The sequence below is a fragment of the Homarus americanus genome, unplaced genomic scaffold (genome assembly GCF_018991925.1).
Source record: "Homarus americanus isolate GMGI-L3 unplaced genomic scaffold, GMGI_Hamer_2.0 scaffold27875, whole genome shotgun sequence".
NCBI classification, from domain to species: Eukaryota; Metazoa; Arthropoda; class Malacostraca; order Decapoda; family Nephropidae; genus Homarus; species Homarus americanus.
This window is the reverse complement of record NW_024733870.1, coordinates 331,971-356,594: the sequence shown is the minus strand read 5'-3', so window position 1 is coordinate 356,594 and position 24,624 is coordinate 331,971. Positions and strand designations below refer to the sequence as shown.

At 38.1% G+C, this 24,624-nt stretch overlaps 1 protein-coding gene across 5 annotated transcripts in view; it reads left to right on the top strand.

The window, feature by feature from the left end:
• The window catches only part of LOC121870070 (glutamate dehydrogenase, mitochondrial-like), a 50,694-nt gene extending 44,577 nt beyond the window's left edge, over positions 1 to 6,117 (top strand). For all 5 annotated transcript variants that reach the window (XM_042371833.1, XM_042371832.1, XM_042371835.1 and 2 more), the window contains exons 11-12: positions 2,622 to 2,684; positions 5,435 to 6,117. In XM_042371833.1, coding sequence (XP_042227767.1) covers positions 2,622 to 2,684; positions 5,435 to 5,554 — 183 coding nt within the window. In that variant the 3' untranslated portion in view covers positions 5,555 to 6,117. The remainder of the gene's footprint in view (positions 1 to 2,621; positions 2,685 to 5,434) is intronic.
• Positions 6,118 to 24,624: the final 18,507 nt, after the last annotated feature.

Below are 24,624 nucleotides of genomic sequence, written 5' to 3'. Positions count from 1 at the left end.
GACTGAAAAAAAAAATGGGGTTGTTGAGATGCTTAGAGTATTTAGATAATGAATAAAAAATAAAGGAGTAACTGGGAAGTGATATAAATAACAAAGATGAAGTAGGAACCAAAACTAAATGGAAGGACAGAAGGAGAGAGTATGCAAAACAGAAGTGGGTGAATTTGAAAATGTCTTGAGTTGAGGAAAGTTAGAATAGTATTAACAAGACTGATTTTTCTGAGTAATTGCAAATACTGTTTACTAGTTAATGCTGTAGTTAAAATCAACAGCTGCCAAGGGGATAGGAAATGTACAATACTATATTTATTATTTGCAGTTAAATGTAGTTACAGAATATGTAAAAAAAAGGGGGGGGGGAGGAGTTGGGGAAAGCAGTAAAAGGAATGATGGATGTAAACACAAGGTATGTAGTTGGTCGTGTATGAGAAGGAGGAGGAGTAGAATTGTGAAATGTAAGAATAAACCACCAGTGCAGAGGTTATGATGCCTTAAACACAAAGTCAGTCCTCTCGTCAAGGATGATAGAGAGAAAATAATGATATTCTCAGAAAGTGTTGAAGGGAAGTGAGGTTAAAGAGCATTGGAGACAAAAGTTAAGGAAAAAAAAATATGAACCATTAAGTATGGTGAGGCTTAAGTGTGTCACCCATCCTGTAGTATGTTTAGGAAATATGGGACTGTATTAAAATTTCAAGCAGATGAGTTGAATTATGACGGAAATGGATATAAACTTCTAATAGTGGATATACTAAGTAAACTTGAGAATTATGTGAAAATGCAGAAGTAGTAGTAGTTAAACTAAATGAGAACACCAACATTAATTAATGCAAATCAGTACAGGGGAAGAACAGAAGAAAGGACTGATGAATTAAGTTGAGGTTGGAATTTCATAAATATTATGTGAACAATATGTACAGGATATTTTGCATGGGCTATCATGTTGAATAGCGAAGAAGTTTCGCCAGAAAGGGTTCCTTAATTGCTTATATAAAGATCACTTTCTCAGCTGGCTGGAATTAAATGATTTTTCAATCTACTGATTTTTATGCATGAATCCCTGAGATGTTTAAATGTATTCTTTCCCACATTTAATAGATTTTTATCTTTCCTAGCTGTTTGTATCACTTCTCTGTATTATATTGTATATTCCATCTCCCACCACTAGGTTTAAGCAGATAAAACCTTACAAATGGATCTTGGCACTAGTTCTTAGATTCTTGTCTCAGTACACTCCTTGCACACATTTGCTCCTTTAGTTTCTCCTTCTATTGTACCAGTGGCCTTCCTTAATGTTCACTCTTACTTATCACATTTGACACTTAATGTTTGGGTGCAATATGTTTATATAATACATTATTTAATTCAATATACCCTGTACAGGGTGTTTGTAAATAGCTATGTAATTATTACTGACCAACTTTTTTGTTTTTGTCTTTGAGGCAAAGGCAGCAGTTGTAATGAAGAATCATATTGCAGTCAATGCCACCAAGTGGTGACCAGTTCACATAATTTTAATTACATTGAATAGATCATGTTTCACTGGGGGGGGGGAGGGGGTTAAAAGCACACCATTTTATTTTTAGCTTACAGTATAAGTTTCAGTTAAGACAACTTAAGGCATAACTAGGTTATGGACTGTTGGTAGTTACTTAATAATTAAGCTTATCCTGTTGAAATTTGCCTGCCTGCAAGTGTTACACCTGTTGTAAATATTGAGCATTGTCCCTTTTCTTCTTACAATATTGTCTTTATCTTAGATTAGTTGATCTGTGACTTTATAAACATATCTTTTTTACAGGTATAGTAGGACAAGTAATTTAAGCTTCTGAACTATATACTGTATGCATAATTTTACTGTATAATGTATTGTCAGCAAAAAAAAGTTCTTGATCACCTGGGCCGGACAGATTTCAGAATGAGCAGTTTGGCTCTCATCATCTCAGAATGGTTGGTATGCCTAGTTGAGAATTTGATCTTTATAGTATTTAAAGGTGAAAAAAAAGTACTGTAAGTTAGTTTGCAATAAAACTTACTCGGAGGGCAATGTTCAGATTTCTCATTCATTTTGTCATATTGTATGACACTTGCAGCGTTCAAGAACTTTTTTTGTTGACTGTACATTACGAGTGGTTTATTGCTACTGAACTGTGGGAGCTGACTTGCACTTAACTTATCTGCTCTTCAAGATGCATAGTAGCTCAACTATTTTCTAGGTGCATAGAATGACCCTTAACTACAATTTTTGGTAATGTTTAACCACCGTACTGCTTTGGTTACTTCATCAGTTATCTTCGGATATTGAATGTTCTTGGTTAAGAATGAAACACTCAGATTTTTGATTGCATGTTGCATTTTATTGATATAAACAAAGTAGATTGCCAATATGCATTATCATTAAGATTTAACATTTTAATTGACAAATAATATACTCTCTAAGGATTATATATATATATATATATATATATATATATATATATATATATATATATATATATATATATATATATATATATATATATATATATATATATATATATATATATATATATATATATATATTACTGCTTATAGTTTAATTAATGTTCTAAATATTCATACACATTATATTTTTGATACAGGGTGCCTCTGAAAAGGACATCGTCCATTCTGGTCTGGATTACACCATGGAACGTTCTGCCAGGGTAAGCTTATACATTTTAATGAATAATATTATCTGAGCATATTCGACATATACAGGTATGAGTTATTGTTGTTATCCATATACAGGTATGAGTTATTGTTGTTATTATTTGTAGCAGATAGATGGCTGTGATTACTTAATGGAGTTGTAACCCTCCCTTGCCAGCTACAGCTAAGAGGACACTTGGAAATCTTACATACAGTATATAATGTCCAGTTTCCACTCTGCAAAAGTGGGTTAGCAATAGGAAGGGAATCCAGCCAATATTTTAGGAGCATCACGTGTATTTCGTTCATTTTCATGTTCAATATAAGTGTGACCAATATTTTGATAGTTTTGTAATGTTATTTTCTTGTTTGATGAGAGATCTTGGTACGACATTAACATCGTTAACATATCTAAATCACTCTTAAGACAGAACTAGTTCCCAAGGTATGTGAGTGTACACATGAATTTTATTTAAGGTAAGATCCATCAGCTCCAGAAATACTAAAAGAAAGAGGCATCAACAAAGGGTCAGTCTCCCAGTAATTTAAAACTTTTTCAAGGAAGAACCCTCTTTGCAGGACATTAAATGACAGCCACTCTGTAATATATCTCCTCTAAGTTTTTATTTTGAACTATTTTGTGCTACAATATTTTGATTCTTTGGGTCTTCAGTGTAGATTAGTAACAATTATTTGGGGAGCAAAAAAACAAGAGTGGTGAGATTCTTATTAAACAAACTTATTAACACTCATATTTAATGCATATGCCAAGTCAGTTTTTATGCATACAGTATTTGCATCAACAGGACACAAATATAGTATTGTACTGTATTCCACTTACTCACTAGAGTATTTGGAAACTCGTTGTTTCTGTATGTTTTTTATACAATTCTCTTTAGTATTATTTTACCATACTCATTAAATTTTAATAACTTAAATATTTTAAAAGCTAATTGAAACCGAAAGGCAATACTGTATAGAGGTTGTGAGAACATAACTCAGGTGTGTGGAGTTAGCCAACATGAGATGGTCCATACAGTTAGCCGGGTGTACCCTGTAAAACACACAAATTGTTCTGATACTAAGTATTAAAAGAATAGATTAAATGAAATGGATCTTAAGTAAATGTCAGGAGTAATAATTAATCAACAACAAAATATGCATATGCTCCACACTTGCATACTAAATGATTGAATTGGGGTGTTTCATAATTAATATGAATTGCGTTGCATATAATGGATGGTAATGACACGGATGTAAGATACTGTAGATCTTTGGGTAATTAATTTAATTATGAAATATTTATCCAGCCACAGTATGGGGCTTACTCCCTAACACCTTTTGCCATGTAAAATCTGACAAAAATATGTGTTCTCTGCTGAATGAATGAACTAGAGAATGAAGCCAATCCCTGCATTGTACTGGATTTTGTGACAACTCAAACTGATACCTTATTATCATTATCACTATTTTATGGTCGTTTTCTGCCTTGAGACAAGGGTTATAGAGGACCAGACATCAATCCAGACTCTTGGTTGCAATTAGACTGCTCAATGGTTGAACACTGAGGGCTTTTATTGCCATAGAGCAAGTCTACATCCACAATTTAAAAAAAATTTGAGGCAGTCAACTGTCCTCGCGACACTCATGAATTATGTACAGTGTATGTACGAATTTACCAGAAGAGCTTTTTGTAAGCCTTCTCCATAAAGATTGATGCTGTGGTATGCATAGCTTTGTACTTTATATAACAATATCTTATCTCTTATCCATTTGCAGGGTCTGATCCAGGAATATTAGTGGAAGTGTTCTGAGAAGTGGTGGGTGGGGGAATATGGTGAGTACAGCAAACTCACCCAGCAGCTGAAGGGGCATTGTAAGCCTCCCCAGAAATTTTTTGGAAATCTGACCAGTATCATGGGCATTTTGAGGCCATTTGCACTTGATATTAGATAGTCTGAGGTTAATGGAAATTACTTTTTACTATACAATAATGCCTGGTACAATACTGCATTAAAAAAAAGTGTTGGAATTTTCTGATGAAAAGGGGTGTCTGAACCCTCTGGATCTGCCCCTGATTTGTCTTGCAACATACTACTACTACTGTATATCTTATTACTCCAAACTTTCATCCCTTCTACTGTAGAAATTTTAATATTATAGTATGCAGAATGTATAAAAAACAAACTCAAAATCAGGGAAAATTTATTAATGGTATATTTTACAACCAGGGTAAAAAAAACTGCATGAGTGTATAGATATTTCTTGACCATTAAAATGAGTTTAGGTAATGACTCCATTGAAGTAGCCAGAAACTTGTACAGGTATAATACATAGTATAAGTCAACGTGAATAATGATTGATGAGTAAGTTTGGTTGAAATAAGGGGTTGTTACAAAAATATCAAGTATTTGGTAATACTGTATAGTACATTGGTGTGTGCTGGTGATGGAATTGTGGCTGAGCATTTACACCAAGAGCATAAGAATGGAGGAATCTGCAGTGGGCTTATTGGCCCATACTAGGCAGCCCCGTTTACACCCATTCCCTCTCAATCATAAATCCGTCCAACCTATACATGCCTAGAGTATGTTGAGTAAAAGTTTGGTTCAGTATATAAGGAATGTAATACTTGGTACATTTGATAATTGTTGATTATAGGGCAGCTTGCTTTTTTTAATAGAAATATTTAGGTTTTATGTAACTAAAAGTGTATACTGTACTCATAATTTACCAATAGCATAACCTTCCTATAAATTTACAGGCCATCATGAGAACGGCAATCAAGTACAACCTAGGAATTGATCTCCGTACAGCTGCATATGTCAACTCAATTGAAAAGATCTTTAACACCTACAAGGAAGCAGGTCTCACCTTCACCTAAATATATATTTCATACATAATGAGATGTTGTAAGACTACTGTTAATATATCAAGAAGTTAAATGTCTTATTCTCAACAAGGAGACCATGGAATGAGCTGGAGTTTTAAAAGGATTCAGTGGTTGAGGTTGGCTGCTTTTTTGAGGTGGAGGTAAATTGTCTTGGGTGCCTCAGGTACACATCTTTCTTGGTGGCGTTAATAAATCAGATGTGAACCTCATAAGCATTTATACTTACTTTCTGTCTCTACTGTATATAACATCTATAAAACAGCAAATTGTATGTATGGAACTACATTACAGAATATGAAGTAAACTTAAATGTTTGCATGAGACAAGATAAAGTATATGTCACATTGTTATTGATATTGAAACTGAATTTGAGAATCTTTTTTTATAATACTACAGGAAAATAGTTTTCTTATCCATACATGATAGACATGTTGTTAGTATGTATAGTTATGCATTTCAATGTTAATGAACTTCTACTCTTCATGTTTAGTAAGGCAGGTGACCTTGCAATGGTTTTATTTTACTATTAAAAACCCAATACTTGGGAAAATTAAGTTTGTGTTTGTTTACATCATCATTGTACCCATTCTCTTTTTTTTCTGTATATTTCATTCTTTCCTCAAATCATGGGGGTGAATCAGCAGAAAGGAAGTAAATGATCAGGAAAGAAATATACAAAAAGAGAAATGCATAAGAAAAGCTTACAGGAACGTGCGGAGTTCTGAAGTTGAAATGAACACACCCACCCACCTGTGATGTAGGTCTTGTCTTATTCTAAGATTTTTCTTAAGGCCTTTTGAGACTATAAATTTATTTATTAATATTCAGGTCTTCCGATGGAGTAGTCTACAGGTTAAATTTGGGTTTAAGTAAGGGGAGATATATCACTTCAGGTCACTTGAAGGGGCATATTTGAGTAGAAGTTAGTTGCATATTTCTAGCCTAATGTGGGGGCACTTGAATCCCCAACTTCTATTTTAAGTCTGACCTCCGCAAAACTTAAGCAAAACATTGGCTGAAAGAAATTTAGGTACAAGTTTGAGATAAAAATATCATAGACAATTTGGTATAGAACATGACATCCGTTGGTACTTGTTTTTATTGACTCATCAAATTCTACCAACATTTTGTGTTAATAGTTTTTAAAAAAAAAAAAAATTTTCCTTGCCACAAGTGCTTTACTCAAGTTCTGAGAACCTCACTGCAGTTCTTGCATGATGTCACAACTCTATTATCTTTATGTCCACAACTGCATGATTTCAACTTCATTGATTGCTTGATACCTTCAAAATGTTTCTTCCTGGATAATGTCACAACTTCTTTACCGGTATGTCACTTTCTTTAATATGTCAATACCTGCACTACTTAATTGATATCACAACTTCACCAGCTTCATGGTATAAAAAAAGACTTACCGGGCACTTACATGATCTCAAAACTTCATTACCTCAATGATGTTACAACCTTTATGATAACACTATTACATTATACAGGGTGGTCCAAAAGTCCCCATTTATTTTGTTGAAAATATGGTAATTCAGGTTGAAAATTAAATAACAATCAAATAGATATTTATGTCTCCTTTACACACATAGAGACAAAATTAATATCACCTGTATATATTAGATAAGCTATTAGTATCTCATAAACACACAGACATATTGTTCACCTCTTCTGTATTGCCACATGAGGTAAGTGATACATGTTTATCACCACCCTGTAAATGATGTAAATATTACATATACATACTCTACAGTATTGTATTCATGACTGCACTACATGTGGTTAATTATATCTATATACAGTACACAACCATGATGTATATGTAGCAGTTATGTTTTTATCATGATCCTCTATATGTAACAAGTGACATGTGTACATTACCACACTGCTTGCACATGTGACAAATGACGTATATGTCCATCATCTCACTGCTGCACTCGTGGTAAGTGATGTTTACATTACCACACTTCACACATGGGAAATGATACATTGCACACATGAGTAATGATACATAACATACTGTGTTGCACAGAGACTTGTGCATTAGGTATTAGGTAGATCACCTACAGCCACAACTTGTGATATCCAGGTCATTTATTTTAATCATCTTAAGGTATCCTTCTTGCATCACGAAAAAGGGTTGATACTGGTAGTGGATGGGCATGCACTGTGGTGCTGGCATGTTGTCTGCGCTCCTCAGGAACCTAAAGTATGGAGGGAGGAATTAATGTTTTTTATTCAGAAGTTAAACTGGCTTGACTCCTACAGCAACGTAATGGAGAGAAGGAAAGAGTAAACATGGTGAAGTAAGAGATTGAAGTGATTATTATCCCAAGGTTAAAACTGGTTTGACATTTATAGAACACAATACTGTAGTAGGGGGAATGAGTAGAGATGTGAATTAAGTATTACTGCAAGAGCTTATAAGAAAGGATGAGTGGTAGACATTAGGTTAGTTACTCTGCTCTGATTTAGCCTCCACATTATCCTAACCTTGATGGTTGAGAGGACAGTGAACAATGTTTTGTGAGTGTTGGCAACACTACTATACAGCTCCTCCCCGACTTACGACGGGGTTAGGGACCCAAATCCAGGTCGTAAGTCGAAAATGCTTAAATAATACATAGAAAATCTAAAATGGGGTCTTTTTCTTCTCAGCACCACAAAACTCTCACTTTTAAGCTTGCCAGCCATTTTAAAGTGAATTACAAACGAAAATTTTGTCTGTACTGACGTTGGGACTCGAAAATACGTAATTTGACAAAATTTTTGTACAACTGAGGCAGGTCATAAGTCGGGGAGGAGCTGTATTTATATCTGGGATTATTATTTTTTTTTTTTTCGTTCTCTATTCTACACTAATGGCAAAGCAAATTGTTCATTGACATATTCAACAACAAATGTTACTTGCAGTTTTGTATTAAAAGTTTTGAATATGGATTGGTGTTTGTAACTTTGGAATGTGTCATGGCTAGTTATTCTGACCAGCAACAACATATGGAAGTAGTTTCTAACAAGCCTTATAGGCTAAATGTTTTCTACAGTATTGCATCAGATCAAAGTTTATATGAATTTTTATTAATGGGAGTTCTCTTGATAGAAGACATTAGCAACCTTTGATTAGTAGTGTGTCTAGTTTCCACAGGTTAATGGTGAAGGTAATCAACCAAAAAGGTTCAGAAGACTGGTCTGAATCTTCTCAACCCATCCAAAGTCAGTAAAGGACTGAAAATTACTTGAACATGTCAATAATATAGTCTGTTCTTAGGAACCATATGATATGTCAACACCTTAAATTTTAATTAGTCAGGCAAGCATTTCAGAAAAAAGTGATAGGAAACAACGACCCATCAAAAGTCTGCAAAGGGAAGGGACTTGTAGGACTGTGGTCATATGTTGACATTTTCTAAGGACTCATAACTGCATCAAATCTGAATTAATGAAATGATGATCCCCAGTATAGTTCATGGAAGGATATAATTCTTCAGTTCCCCACATAGTTAGCCCAGAGCAAAAACTAAGAGCCAGTATCAAATGCAAGAGACTACAGGCAACCTGCTGGAGCTGAAAATAAACTGTTGTTGGTAACTCGATGTACATTTTTCAACAAGCCCAGGTACACTGCATGGATGAAGTAAAGAAAATATTGAAACAATCATAGTTCTTAAGAGTTGGAAGAAACTTGAAATGTTCATACAATCAATAGAAGTCACTTGAAGATACTTAAAATGAGTATTTAATGAGAAAGCCTGAAGGATTGTGAAATATTCTTAGGCAACAGATGAAACTTGAAAATAAAAGACAGTTCTGTACAGTATATGAAAACATTGGCAGGCACTTATAGTCTATTCTAAAAAAGGGCTCATTAACAAAAGAGACATATGATGTCCTGTAGCTACATACTTGTATTTAGCTCTAAGAAGAGCATTGGTGGAGAAGATGGAAGGATGGTCGAGGACATGGCAGGAGCCGACACAATATTTGAGTTGTAGGGTGACTGGGTACACCACCTGATGAAGACCAATTTCCTTCATGGACACCAGCAGGTTGGATACCTGATGCAAACACCCAACAAGTATGAAGAACTCGGTTTCATTTATATAATTTTATTACTGTAATTAAAAACTTTAATGATACAAGTAATATTGTACTGCAGAAGGACAGATATTTCAAAATTACAGTGCTGTATATATACTACAGTATACTGTACACTTATCAGGATCAGTGTACAGTATATATACTACAGTATACTGTACACTTATCAGTATCAGTGTACAGGATATTACTGTCTCATCATCAGGTATGACAGTTACCCTTCTGGCACAGAACTGTCACCCCACTCGTACAGACAACACATATCAAGTAGAAACGAGTGTCAGTTGTACATTGAGCGAGCATACTGTAGAAGTTAGGGCTAACAATACAATTTTAATAGGCTGAGTGAAATGACAGATAAATCTTGTGTAAAGAATATACTACTATGGCACTAACCAAACTCCATCTTTTGTATCAAGAATTGTTTTTAAGTTCAGCTTTACATTTACACTCCTTTCAGTCCTGTCTCACTTTGCTAGACTTTGAGCACAATCTTCACACAATTCAGATACGGGTTCAGTTCCTGAGGACGTTCCTAAGTTAGATTTGTACCAAGTCGGAATACATGCTTTGTGCATACCGTACTTATATACCGGTACATCTAAAATCACTAATTTAAGACAAAAGAAGAAATAGAATGACAAAATACAGTAAATGAAAGTAAAAAATAAGTCATCAGGTAAATAAAATACTGTAAATTTCAAGTTTAACCCCATTCATATCAGCTGGCATTTGTAAGTCGCATGTTCATAAGTCCTCCTGTATTCAGTTACTCACAAAAGTTATTGGAAGTAATTGAGGTTTTCATATGAGAATGTACTTTATTGAAAAAGCTACTACAGTACTAATTGCCCACACAAATATGTAGACTGTTTGCATAAGCATCAAATATGGCATATCCTCCAATTCATTAAACTAAAATGAACAGCACATAACTATTTGAATAATGAAGACTAATACCCTGTATTTGTTTTTATCCTAAATTTGATAAATGTGGCTGCATTGGTAAGGTATTACTTATGCAACCGCAGTTATGTACAGTGACAAAAGCATGGTTATTATGCGAACAATCACAAATTGATATCAATATCCTACAAAAATTATTTGGCAGTCACTGCAAATGACCTTCGCTTCTCCTCGCCTGCCTGGCGGTCCTCGCTCCCGCCAGCGAGCATGGCGACCCACCAGCTGTCCTTCTCTGAGCTTCCTCACCAACCAGCTCTCTCATTCTGGTCTCTCTTCTTGAACAAGCAACACCTCCTCCAGCAAGCTCCACGCTGTCAGCATTCATTCAACCAGGAGGCCAGCAACAGGCAACATCTTCTCTAACAAAGCTCCTGCACATCTACCTCCTTCAACACGCTACTCACCGAACGTCTCTACTGAGCAGCTCCTCACCACACGGCACCTCCAGCACCAGACTGTCTATCATATAACTTATATTATACAAGAAAACCACCTTAGAGTTTCCATCCATCCTGAGTGCTAGACAACATTATACCACGAACTCCTACAGTACCTCGTTCTTGGAAATACGGCTCTCTTTGGTGAAAATAAAATTAGGACAGAGCTTGATATATTTTCTTTACATATTATACAATAGTGGTTGAAAAAAATATAGATGTGTTGGTGCATATTAATCAAAAGCACTATAGCGAGTTGAATTGTATCCGGGATAATTCTCAATATTACTTCTCTGTGTCCTCTTTAGGTAATTTGTAATATTTTTATTTTCTTATTCCCTGTATTTCGTTGTTATATATTTCTCATTTTACACTAATTTGCTTTTTACATACCTTGCATTCTCCTGCAACTGCTCTGCGTTTCCTAAAAAGTGTAGGTGTTGAAGCCACTCTGGATTCATTATTACCCCTTGTCATCATTTTCGTTATTTTACTTGCCAAAAAATTTTTCATAATTATTTTTATGTGATCAGCTTCTCTAGAACTTGCATCATCTTCTTGAATACAAATAACAGGTTGAAGAATAAGGGCCTGCTGGTTGGAGAGTTGACTGTCTGCCACGTGGTTCGGTTTATCATTCAGAAGCTTTACTGAAAACTTGGAGAAATCGTGTAGCCAACCAGTCAAGTATTCCGTCACATCACCTATTAACCATTCCCCTGCAGGAGTTTTAACTCTATCATTTTGAAGGTGAATTATGTTTTCTTGATGTGATTTGTCTCTGAGAAAGTTTTGACTGTAAATTTTGACAAGGGAAAGTTTATATGTGGTTTGGGAGCCATTCTGGGAGTGCCCGATCAGCTGGATGAATTCAACAGAAGTGGGCAGGAAAATTTCAACCCTCGTCAACACCCCATATTGCTGGACTGAATTGAAATGCCACAGTTGACCACCTGGTATATTGTCATCTGTAAAATAAAATGTAATGGGGTCGTGCTGCTAGCTGAAGTAAATTTAGGGGTGTATGGGCATCACAAGCAAAAACTGTGGTTGAGTTAGTTTACATTATTTAATTGTATGCTCAGTCTTTTTCAATACAGTATACTAATAGTCAAGTAAACAAGGTGACAATAACGCTTAAAGTTGTACACAAAAGATTATTGTCAATTCCTGACCAGATACAGAGTACAGACGGTTCTCACTTTTATTTTTTATTAATAATTATTTATTAATATTTATGCTTTTTTATATGAATTTTAAACATTTATGGATGCTTACAGTGTTGAGGCTGGTGTATGATGAGAGAGTGGGTGTGATGGTGAGCAGTGAGGGCGGACAGAAGTGATTCAATTTGCCACCAAACCTGCTGGGGTTCTCCCGGGACTTTCCCAATTCCTTCTTGAAGGCCAAACAACCTGTGTGAGGACTTACTGCCACCATCTGCTACCACCTGCTGACAGAGTAGTATTTTATTGTTACGTTTTAATACACCAATCCTCCTCTCACATGTGCAGATCCTTACATATAGCCATAGTTTTATATATGAACTACTGTAGCTGCGGTAATCAGAATTTCCCAGGTTTGCTTTTGATGAAGTAAAGTTAACGAGAAGGGGTTCAGCTACATAGCCTATGTCAGTCCTTGACCAAATTCAAGTATACAATACATGTAAAAAATAACCATACCAAATTTGAGCTATGTTAAAAACTGGTAGGGTGTAGGCGGCCCATTTTTAGGTGGACCAAATCTTTCCCATATAAATCAAACGTTTGTGAACATTCCCGGGGCTATTTACATAAGTATATCAAATTTAAGCTGTCTTAAATCGTGGCTGTGCATAACAAACAAGCAAAAAATATATGTGTTTTTAATGAGGTTCCACATTTGGGGGTGTGGGGGTCAACCCCCCCAAATTCCACCTTCGTGGCACATTTCCATAACAATTTTCAGATTTATTCATTGCCCGGGTTTGTTTTTGAGGAACAACTCGTACCTTATGACCATAGCTACAATATCGGCTGCATTGCATCCACTACACTACATCCTCTCCACTACATGTATCTACAGTACATTCCATTCGCCACAGTATCATCTATACTGCATCAACTATACTCCAATCTACACTATCAATTACACTATCACTTTTAGGTAGGGGGGGAAGACCCTGCAGGGTCGATCCCACAAATAAGTCGTGTTTTTAATGAGGGTTCCACCTTCGGAACACTTTTGAGGCGGACGCGCATCTTCTTTTCAAATTTCAGCTGTCTTCAAAATTATAGCCGTAAATAGCGTGCACATACTGTGTTTAGTGTGCACATATATCAGTTGTTCTGATCGTACCAATAATAAAATTTTCATAGTACTGTATTCATTACTACTACGGATCTAGTAATACTGGAACTTCCAGTCTGGAAGGCAGGGTAATCAATCGCAGAGCACCCATGGGCGTTAATGTGAGGGAGGGGGTGCCTATGGCGAAACGACCTTATATGAGTGTGGGCACCACATAGGGCCACATCTAGATGATCTACAGTAGTTATAGGAACAATGCTTTGAAGGTGTATTTGGAACTTAAGTCCATGAAAGATTTATTAGATTTTGCAGTTACATAAACGGAAATAGAATAGCATGAATAGGTTCACGAATGCGAGAAAGGGTATTTTCAATAGTATCTCAGATACTAAACTACAGCAATACAAAATGTCAGCTATGTTAAAAGCTTTCAACATAGTAGCAAGGCAAGCTTTGGGTCGGTTGTAATGTGATTGGATTTACGAGCCACCATAAAGCAGATAAACACCCATAAACGATAATGTGAAGGACATACATTATATATATATATATATATATATATATATATATATATATATATATATATATATATATATATATATATATATATATATATATATATATATATACACTATGTGTTACAGTCAAATTGTGTAACCAGCCATTTCACGTATGGAATTTTTAGTCATTTCGTGAAATGACTGTTTCACTTGGTCATTTCATGAAACGTCTAAAATTTTCATCCATTTCGTGAAATGGCTGAAATTATTTTCGTGTGATAGGTGTACTAAAACAAGTTATTTGAAGTGGTATGGTAGTCACACACACACACACACGCGCGCGCGCCAGTGGGTGCTTATAAAAGGAAGGTGATTTTAGCAGTTTATTAGTTGTCTACTGGCTTTGCTATAGTCTAGAATGGCTAATGCTAACTTTGAAGCAGAGTTTAGACAAACACTTCTTCAAAAATATCAGCAGCGTCAAAAGAACTTAATTCCCAAAGAAGCTATCCACTTACTGCTATAATTAGCATCATGCTTAAAAAAATTTACTTTTTAGAATTTTTCTCACCATAATAATCAATCCCATCATATAAATTTTTCGTATTTTGGTGATTTTTACAGGTATATAAAGTTCTTCAGTGTGGAGACTAGGAAAAGTTGATCAAGAAGGACAAAACCAGATGAAACACCATTCTACTATGTAACTATGTCAGCACTGAAGATACTTACGACATCACCAAAAGGGCACATATTGCAACAGGCCACGGTCGCCGTTACAGAATGAAAGCTCACCTTGCTCCGAAGTATGCAAACATCACGAAAGAAGTTTTAGAGATGTTCAAGTCTTACTGCTTCGCCTGCCAAGAAAAAATGAAAAGTCCAAAGACCTCTGGAGTTGTTGTCAAACCTATTTTGAGTAATGATCTCAATTCTTGTGGAGATGCAATCATCCCCCGAGTTCAATTCAAGTGGATTCTGGTATTTAAGTCCCCTTCGACCACTTTCATCAAAGCGAGCTGTTGAAGTTGCCTTTCAACAACTTGACATCTTCTACTGTTTGGTGCTCCCGCAATCCTTCAAAGTGACAACGGGTCTGAGTTTACAGCTCAAGTCATCACAGAACTCACAGACCTATGTCTTGGTCCAATTATGGTGCAAGGTAAACCAAGACATCCCCAAAGCCAAGGTTCTGTGGAACGTGCCAATGGGGACATCAAGAATATGTTGGTGACATGGATATCAGACAATAACACACAGGATTGGTCCGTTGGTATTCGCTTTGTTCAGAACATGAAGAACTTAGCCTATCACTCGGGTATCAAGCGCACACCACATAAAGCCATGTTTGGTTGCGATCCCAAGGTGGGTCTGGCATCATCAAGCCTCCCTTCTGAGGTCCTTGTGAGACTGCAAACAAAAGATAACCTGCTTACTCTTGTTGCCAACCAATCAGAAGATGATAAAGCAGAGCCTGCAGCACCAGCCCACTCTCCTCAGCCTCCAGCAGAGGCTGCAGCACCAGCCCACTCTCCTCAGCCTCCAGCAGAGCCTGCAGCACCAGCCCACTCTCCTCAGCCTCCAGCAGAGGCTGCAGCACCAGCCCACATCCCTCAGCCTTCAGCAGAGGCTGCAGCACCAGCCCACACCCAAGACCAACCCACACCCCTCAGCCTTCAGCAGAGGCTGCAGCACCAGCCCACACCCAAGACCAGCCTTTACCACTCAGTCCTTCACCACTTGCAAGACGCCAATATGATATAGCAGAGCAAAGGAAAACAGCCAGACAAGCAACGCTCTCACAAGCTGAGCCCCCGGTAAAGCGCAGCCGTATAGACTTGAAGGCAGGGGAAATAGGAGATAATGTTGCTGTTCCCATTCCCATGGTCGATAGGGGATGGGAGGACGCACGTGACATCCTTGGTGTCATCATTGATCGCGATGACAACGACCTCTATACTATAGCCGCTAAAAGTGGGATGCTCAATACCAAGTATGCACGGAATCAATTTGATCTCTGCCCTCAGATACTTCTTACTCAGTCTGATGTCAAGTAAAATGAGCGGGTTACCCTTCGGCAAGCTCTGAAGACTACAGCCACTGGTGGCCATGGTTTTGTAAGATGTGACTGGCAAGAAAAGGTGTGCTACAAATAGGTACAAGTCTTACAAAGCTAAGCGTAAGTGTAATAGCCATTGTCATAATAGTCTCTCATGTGCAAACAAATGAGTGCAAATAGGTCCGTCTTAGTTTACGTGATGAAAGTAAATTTTAAATTGTTAACTGAGTAAACTTCAATTTTGTGGTATAAGTTTTCAGTAGATTTATTAGTCATTATATATTAACTAGTTTATTTTGTTTAAAAAATATTTTAGTACGTACTATTTTTTTCTTCACATATTTCAATAAACTTTTCCGGGTTTATTACCAGTTTTAGTACACCTATCACATGAAAGGCATTTTTGTAATTTCATGAAATGACAATGGTATAATTTCAGCCATTTCACGAAGTGGCTGAAGATTTTAGACTTTCTCATGAAATGACCAAATGAAACTCATTTCGCGAAATGACTAAAAATTTCATCCATTACGTGAAATGGCTGGTTTTATATATATATATATATATATATATATATATATATATATATATATATATATATATATATATATATATATATATATATATATATATTGCCATTAAGTTTTAATGGCAAGTTGCTTGCCCTTGGGCTCCCACAACTTTTAATCTGGCCCTGGTCAAAATAAACTTTTTCATGGACCCGCTTGTGTCAAATTTTGAATAATCAGTCTTATGTTAAATTGCTCTTCACTGAAAATAATAATCACGATACACGATACACTGTTAATTTACCTGCATGGTCAGACGCGTCAGCGTGGATGCCAACGCAGCTAGCAACAGCAGCGACAGCAACAAGATTCCAGCAATGTACAAAAACACACTTAATGTTACCGCCTTTAAGAACAGGCGTTTTCTTGACTGAACATCCTGTAAAAGAGGAAATTTTGACTATAGTGTCTAAGAACAGAAGGATTATTGAATTCACTAGCTGTAGGGGCTAGTGGCAACTTGTTGAGGTCAGTGTTCCGAATGACTTATGCATAACATAACTTGATTTTGTATTACTATTAACCAGTTTCACCACTTGTCCGCTTACTAACCGTTCGGGCAGTATGGTTTGTTCTTTGTTACGACCTTCCTTGTTCAGTGTCAGTGCATGAGGAAACCAGAGTACCCGGAGAAAACCTGCGATGTTTGGTAGGGTCATGTATTTTTTAGCTCTATAAATGTAACATTATCACACGAATTCTACACAATATAGTATTAGTGAATACATGATCTTCATTTTATTCCATACTGGTTGACATAGAATGAAAGGTTCCCTCTCACTGTATTTTTCTCGTTTCTGTTTAGCTAATAGCATGTTATCTTTGACAACCGAGTAACTAATTTATGACTGGGGATGGGAACATCATTATGCCATTCAAGTATCCAGCCAGAAATTTTCGTCATACATTTAGGGCGTTTATTGTAAGGCGTTTTAGATGCACGGAATAGCTAACTTTTACTTTACTTTTATCCTCTTCGCCACTGATCGGCTCGTTAGCCGCTTGGGCGATCGGTCATGTCTCGCGCGTTAGCTATTCCGTGCATCTAAAACACCTTACAATAAACGCCTTACTGTATATCTCAAAGTTATTTAATTTAATTTTGCATAATTTATTTAAAGTTTAGACATTTTCTTAACTATACGCGTCTTCATTGGTTTTCGTATACTATTAAGCGATCTTACGTTATGATCTCAGTTTCTGTAAGTTCCAAATCCAGTTCTTTTTAACCTGGATATCCGTCATGACCTTCAGAGTGAATTTATGAATATTAATTACTAGCACATAATAAGTTATTTTACCAATATTTTCCTACATCAGTGAGTCGTGATTTTTAGGCATTTTCACTTTTTAGTTCCATTAGAAAAGTTGTTAAACAGTGACGTCACTTTAGAAATACATTTTGACAGTAGAATCGACATACAAATTGATTCTGCATACAGTACAATGCAGTGCAGGTGCAGTGCAGATTTTAACGAAAATACAAAAATATGATCATGATGAGACAAACCTCGACCGGTGAATTTCGTCTTTAATTTCTGACGTACAGTATTAGTGCTGGTATATACGAGTATGCTCTTGGTCAGCACCCAAGTGTGTGTCAGTTTTATGTGAATCAGGGTTTCTTTATTTTCTATTTATTTTGTGTTTTTTTATTTTTTTATTGATAGAGTCACGGGTTACCACAGGGGGATAGGAACACATTTCCGCAGCTGTACAGGTGCTGATTTTACCAAAGTGACGAATATGTAGGAGTGTAGGCTGTTACGTGCTACAGTCTTAGTAGCAAGCTTTGAGGGTCTTGTATATGGGTTTCCTTGATCTGCAAGTTTTCAGACTTTGGGAAAGATTTGTCTGTCACAGTCAAATACGTTTTCTATTGCGGGATTTACGGGTCGTCATATTACAGTAAAGTTAAAGTAACCAAGATCTAAGAAAGCAACACGACCTACCTGTGCGTGGCCTTCACCTTGGAAGCACGGGTGGTAATGATGACGATGGTCCTGGGACTCGTGAGTGCGTTGTTTATGGTGTTGGTCGTAGCAACACTGATGGTTGTGGTCAAGTTGTTGCATATCGTCGGTTTTGTTCTGGTGTGGCACTTCACCATACACTCGCCTAAGGTCATTCTGTATGGCTGTTGTCGCAAGGTCGGAAGCCGATACTTTACCGAGGCTTTCTTCAGACATCTGAATGGGGGCGTCGCAGCACAATGAAAGTCCCATGACAAATGTGTCCAGGTCTCTCCCACACACGCCAGCCAATTTTCCTGGTGGGTAGTTTCCTGCCACAACCATTACACTGAGCACAACACTACAACTACACACACCACGTTATTACTTTATTAAATACTACAGTTGGTGGTCCTCAGGGGCGAGAGAAAAAAAGGTCTTGGAAAGCGTTCTTAATGCTGCGAAAAGCCGTGAAGGATGTGAGAGGATGGGTAATGGTGTAAGAGGATGGGCGAAAGTGTGAGAGGATGGGTGATGGTGGAAGAGGACGGGTGGAGGTGTGAGAGGATGGGTGTTAGTGTGTGAGGATGGGTGAAGGCATGGCTGGCAAGATGCGTGGGGTGGAGTTGGATGGATGTTGGTGTGAGTTGATCACTAGTGGTACAAGGAGGCAGGGTATGTAATTGCTCCCTGGTAGTGAGTATAAGTCAGGCCACAAGTTCCTGGCAGGTCGAGAGGTGGAGGGCACTGAGGAGGGTGGTCCAGGGTGGACCAGCTGCCTTTATGTACTGACTGATTCGCAATCGCACTGGTGGCACTAACTGCCACTCATACTACTGACTGAAACTGCTGACCGTTATTATGTCACTCATATTACACCTACTGCCGCCCACATATCATCTGACCTATTATTGTTGCTCACGAACCTACTGTTGACCACATTAAACCTGCTGCCAACCAAATCACATTTATTGCTTCTCACAACGCGTTTTGCTGCTTCTCACTCCACACTCCCTGCTATCCACACCATACCCGCTGCTTTAGTCATAGAACTGAATTCAAACTACAGCTACACAAATAAAAATGTTTGGGCTAGAAAACCTCTACAAAGTTGAGACACAACACATTTGTCAACATGGCGAAGTTCCCTTCGAAATCACAGCACCCACATGCCAGCCCAAATAACTGACTACACACAGTCTTTGCCTCAAACACACCAATAAAGTGAATGTTCTTGTAAACATACACAACCTGCAGATTGAAAATAACATTATAGAGAGCTGGAAGTGGTGCCATTGTGACTAAGCTTCACAATAAAACACTAGAAAAAGCAGTTAGATTCAATAAATGAGCATCTACTCTACAGACTAAACTAATGCCGTGCACACAGCCCTGACACTTGTAGAATTCACTACCAAGACAGTCTCATCATCAATTTAGATTGTCACGTGCTTGTCTCTGAAGTCAAGATCAACATGATATAGTTGATGCCCTAAGCTAAACTTGCGTCTCCCAAATACACAGTTGAATGCAATCAAGGTCTGTCTAACAGAACCGTAAAACTGTGATGATGGAAGAGTTTGTTTGTTAATTTGAAACAATCAGACGGGTGCAAGCAGGAACTAGTCGGTACATTATCTACCATGATCAAATAAATAAAATAAAACTTGTATATGGAGTAAGTAACAAGATCAATAGATTACACCACACCTGCTACTGTCCACACCACACCTGCTACTGTCCACACCACACCTGCCGCCGTCCACACCACACTTGCTGCCGTCCACACCACACCTGCTACTGTCCACGCCACACCTGCTACTGTCCACACCATACACACCACACCTGCCGCCGTCCACACCACACCACACACCTGCTGCCGTCCACACCACACCTGCTACTGTCCACACCACACCTGCTGTCCACACCAAAGTCCACACCCACCTGCTGCTGTCCACACCACACCTGCTACTGTCCACACCACACCTGCTACTGTCCACACCAAACCTGCTGCTGTCCACACACCACACCTGCCGTCCACACCACACCTGCTACTGTCCACACCACACCTGCCACTGTCCACACCACACCTGCCACTGTCCATACCACACCTGCTACTGTCCACACCACACCTGCCACTGTCCATACCACACCTGCTGCTGTCCACACACCTGATGCTGTCCACACCACACCTGCTGCTGTTCACACCTTACCTACTGCCGTTCACACCACACCTGCTACTGTCCACACCACACCTGCTGCCGTCCACATCACACCTAGTGCCGTTCATCCTACACCCGTGACCGTCTACACTACACCTGCTACCGTCCACGCTGTACACGTACACACACACACACACACACACGGGTACAGAGTATCCAATATTTGATCGCTGTGGAATGTTGATTCCTTGGGTGGCACATAATAATAGTCAAGAAAGTTTCCTCCTGTACTCCTCATTATTCCCATAGACTAGAGGATGCCGTAGATCTGGTAACGGGAAGTAAAGTTAAGTTTTTCTCCAACAAATTCTTCAAAAAATACATAGGATTAATACGAACATTCTACAGTGTCATGTTCTGGTCCTTAAAAATGATTAATTAAAATGTGTAAATTGTGATTGGTGGAAGAACTTGTTTCGTGACACAACCGCTGGTGATGCTGTCCTGGCGCATGTGGTCATGATCGCTCCTGCACACTCATGACTATAAAAGTTGTTTTATACGTGAGAACTGGAATGATTTGGGTCTTAATGATCAGTGCTGGCCATCTTGGACCCACATGGCTGCCTAACACCCCTAGTAACCGTATTGGTCCTTCCCAACAGTGTGTGTGTGTGTGTGTGTGTATTCCTTCACCTATACATACTGTACGTACGAGTATATATCCCTCCCTGTTTACGTATATGTTGTCCCTCCCCATCTGTGTATGTATTATTTTGTGTGTATGCGTGTCCCATACTTGTGTGTGTACGTACTGTATATAGGGTGTCCCAGAGAAATGTCCCTGTCTCCCTCCCTGCCTGCTCCCTGAGACACTGAGTTGGAGAGAGGGAGGGAGGGACGTTTTTCTGGAACACCCTATATGTGTGTGTATGTGTGTTCCTTACCAATTGTGGATATATAAATGTGTGTCCCTCCCCATTTGCGTACATAAGAGTATCTTTATATGATATTATTGTTGTATGCAACGAATATCTAATATTCTTTGATTGTATAGTTGTCCAGGTAAAACTTACGTAGCCACAACCTACCTTTTGAGTACAGTATATTCTCTCAAACAGGGACCATTACCTAAGGGACTTCATCTAAGTCGTAGTGCAAAGAAACACCATGATCTCTTAAACGACAACAGTATAATTCATGACTTGGCATGAGTGAACGTGCGCCTGCAGCAGCCTGTCCTTCCCAGCTGAGCGGGTCATTTTAAGTTGTGTCTGGCGCTTCGCTGATGCAGTTGTCGCTTGTCTTCAGCCTTGCCTGCGTTGACATGAGTCGCCCTATTTGTCAACACCAGCCTCATCTTGTTGTACAGTATACCGAATTTTCTTGCCGTAACTCGTGTCCTGTATTAGAAAGTTTACTTCTAAAATTAATCGTATATACTTTTACTTTTATCCTCTTCGCCACTGATCGGCTCGCTAGACGCCCGGGCGATCGGTCACGTCTCTGTCACGTACTGTTGGCAAATACTGGGGATCTCACTGTAGTGATGACATGTATCTTGCAGTTTCTATATATTTTTATTAGGTTGTCTATTTTTCCTCCAGGTTTGAAATTTCTTCCCTGTAAACGAATTATTTTAAGTTCAAAAAATTAATGATAGGGAAGTTATACAGATTTTTTTCGTGAATCGTAAGAAGCATTGAGAATTAATATCATTCGTAAGCTAAACCAAGTGAACATATAATAACTTAGCCAGACTTCCAGAAACTTTACTGTACCTACTGGGGATTTAAAAGCTGGAATATTTTATTTTGGTGATTTTTTGTAAATATCTGGTCGAATATGTTCTGGTGCGATTTTGTTTATAAAATTTAAGGGTTATGGCATAAAATCCCACGCAGGTAAATAAGTTCACATAAGTAGGCTAGGTTATGTACAGTATAAAGCTATTAATTTATAGTATAGGTAACATGATTATCTACATGATGGTCTGTAGCCAGTCAGAAGTTCCGAAAAAGATAAATACAGTATATGGAAGTTATAGCAATTTCGCAATTATCCCTATTTAGCGTTGGTCTTATTAAATAAGTCCAGCGCTTACAATTTCAGGAGTTGTGAAAGTTATGTGCGGTGTTGTGAGGTAAGCGGCTTCGTGGACCAACTAGATATAGTAACAGGAAATTATGATTGATATGTTATCTGAGGCTGAATAACTCCGGTGACCGAGGTCATAGGTCAGGGTGGTGACCTCTTACTCTACAACTGGTAATGCTGATAGAATCATACTCTCAACACTCCCTGACGTAGCCTCATCCACACACCACCGGTACTTACACTCTCACTATACCTTCCTTCCTTCCACATATTACCGGTACTTTAGTGTCGCTACTCCCATCCACACACTGCTGTCACAAGGAGCCACACTACCTCCTTGTGTACCCCCCCCCCCCAATCACCATGTCACAAGAGTCATCCGCGCAGTTTCTCCCGGATATCTGGCTAACCTATGAGAGGAAGCTCCAGGTTGTTATTATTTGGTTCACAAAATGGGTGTGTGATCCTACGGTAGTGTTTGGTAATGCACAACGTCACAAGCTGGGTTTTATTTTTATTCATTGATGATAACTTTATGTACGAGGATCACACTAACAAGTCTTATTTTTGTTCAGGTCAAGCTTTGTTGTCATTAGCTCGGCCGATCTCGGTAGAATAACTCTGCCCAAAATCTACGTCGCGAAAAGAAATCCTCGATGATCTGTCTGCTCTGAGTCACTTTATTTACACCGCACTTCTGTGATGCTTTTTTCCCACAAGATGAGTTAGGTAACCAAAGTTGATCGATGGTATCATAATCTGAACTGCACTGAATATTCTGATGAATTCGTGGGCATTTGTTCAGCTCACCAATAAGTATCGGTGGAGGATACAACAGGGCCAAGTGTCCTAGAGTAACGTAACATACACACTACAGGTGTATAGCTGCAAGCCCAGCTAGTGATTAATATTTCGCATTTTCAGAATGTAACGTTTTCACAGCGGAGAGGGGCCTGTTTATTGACTATAGGCAGGAAATCTCAAGAGCTGAGGTTGTTTACTTCGTCGTCAGCTGTGTCCTTCCTGGTGAGGTCGTCAGTCTCGTCACCCGGAAGAAGACGAGACGCTGTGTGGTGTTGTCTTCACGTCCTCTTTAGCCCTTGGCAGATTTCTCGGGATTCCTTGTAAACGTGTGGTTGCAAGTTAATACATACAATTTTACAATAATTTCTAATGATAATTTTTTGCGTAGATAGGAATAAGACAAGATAAATTCAGTGTTTATATGTGAATCTGAGATTAACAATATATTCAGAAATAAACGAAGTAACTAGTTAAGAAGCCTAGAAAACTGTTTTCATATCTGGCGTCTCTTCAAAGCATTCCGCCTTACCCTCCCCACATCTTTGATTCTGTGGACCTGTGGCCGTGGACTGAGTCCAGGACACAGTGAATACATGCGTTACCGCTGTATCATCCACGCTATACATTTTATATAACAAGGCTTATATATACCTCACAATACAAGTTTCTTTTTATCTGATATTTTATTGGCTGCCTTGTATACAGTGACAATAGGCAAATCTTGAACAGATCTCTGAACATTGTTTACTAGAAGGCTTTACTGCATGATGCAGTAAAGCCTTGATTAAATTATAATTTTATCATATAACTACTCAGTTTCCTTTGGGTAACATAGAAGAGGAAAACTATTAGCTACTCATGTACACACAGTTAATCCTGTACACATAGATACTAGTATTAATAGCTGTACACACACACGTTTACACTATTAACTTCTACATTACACACATGTTGAGACAGCATCTCATGTAAACACGTTTAGAAAATATTAACATGTATACACACATGTTTAGACACCATTAACATCTCCAGTACACACATTTAGACTTTATTAACATTTGCACAATACAGTACACACAAATCTGACATTAAACAGTACAGTACTGTATTGCCGTCTCTTATACA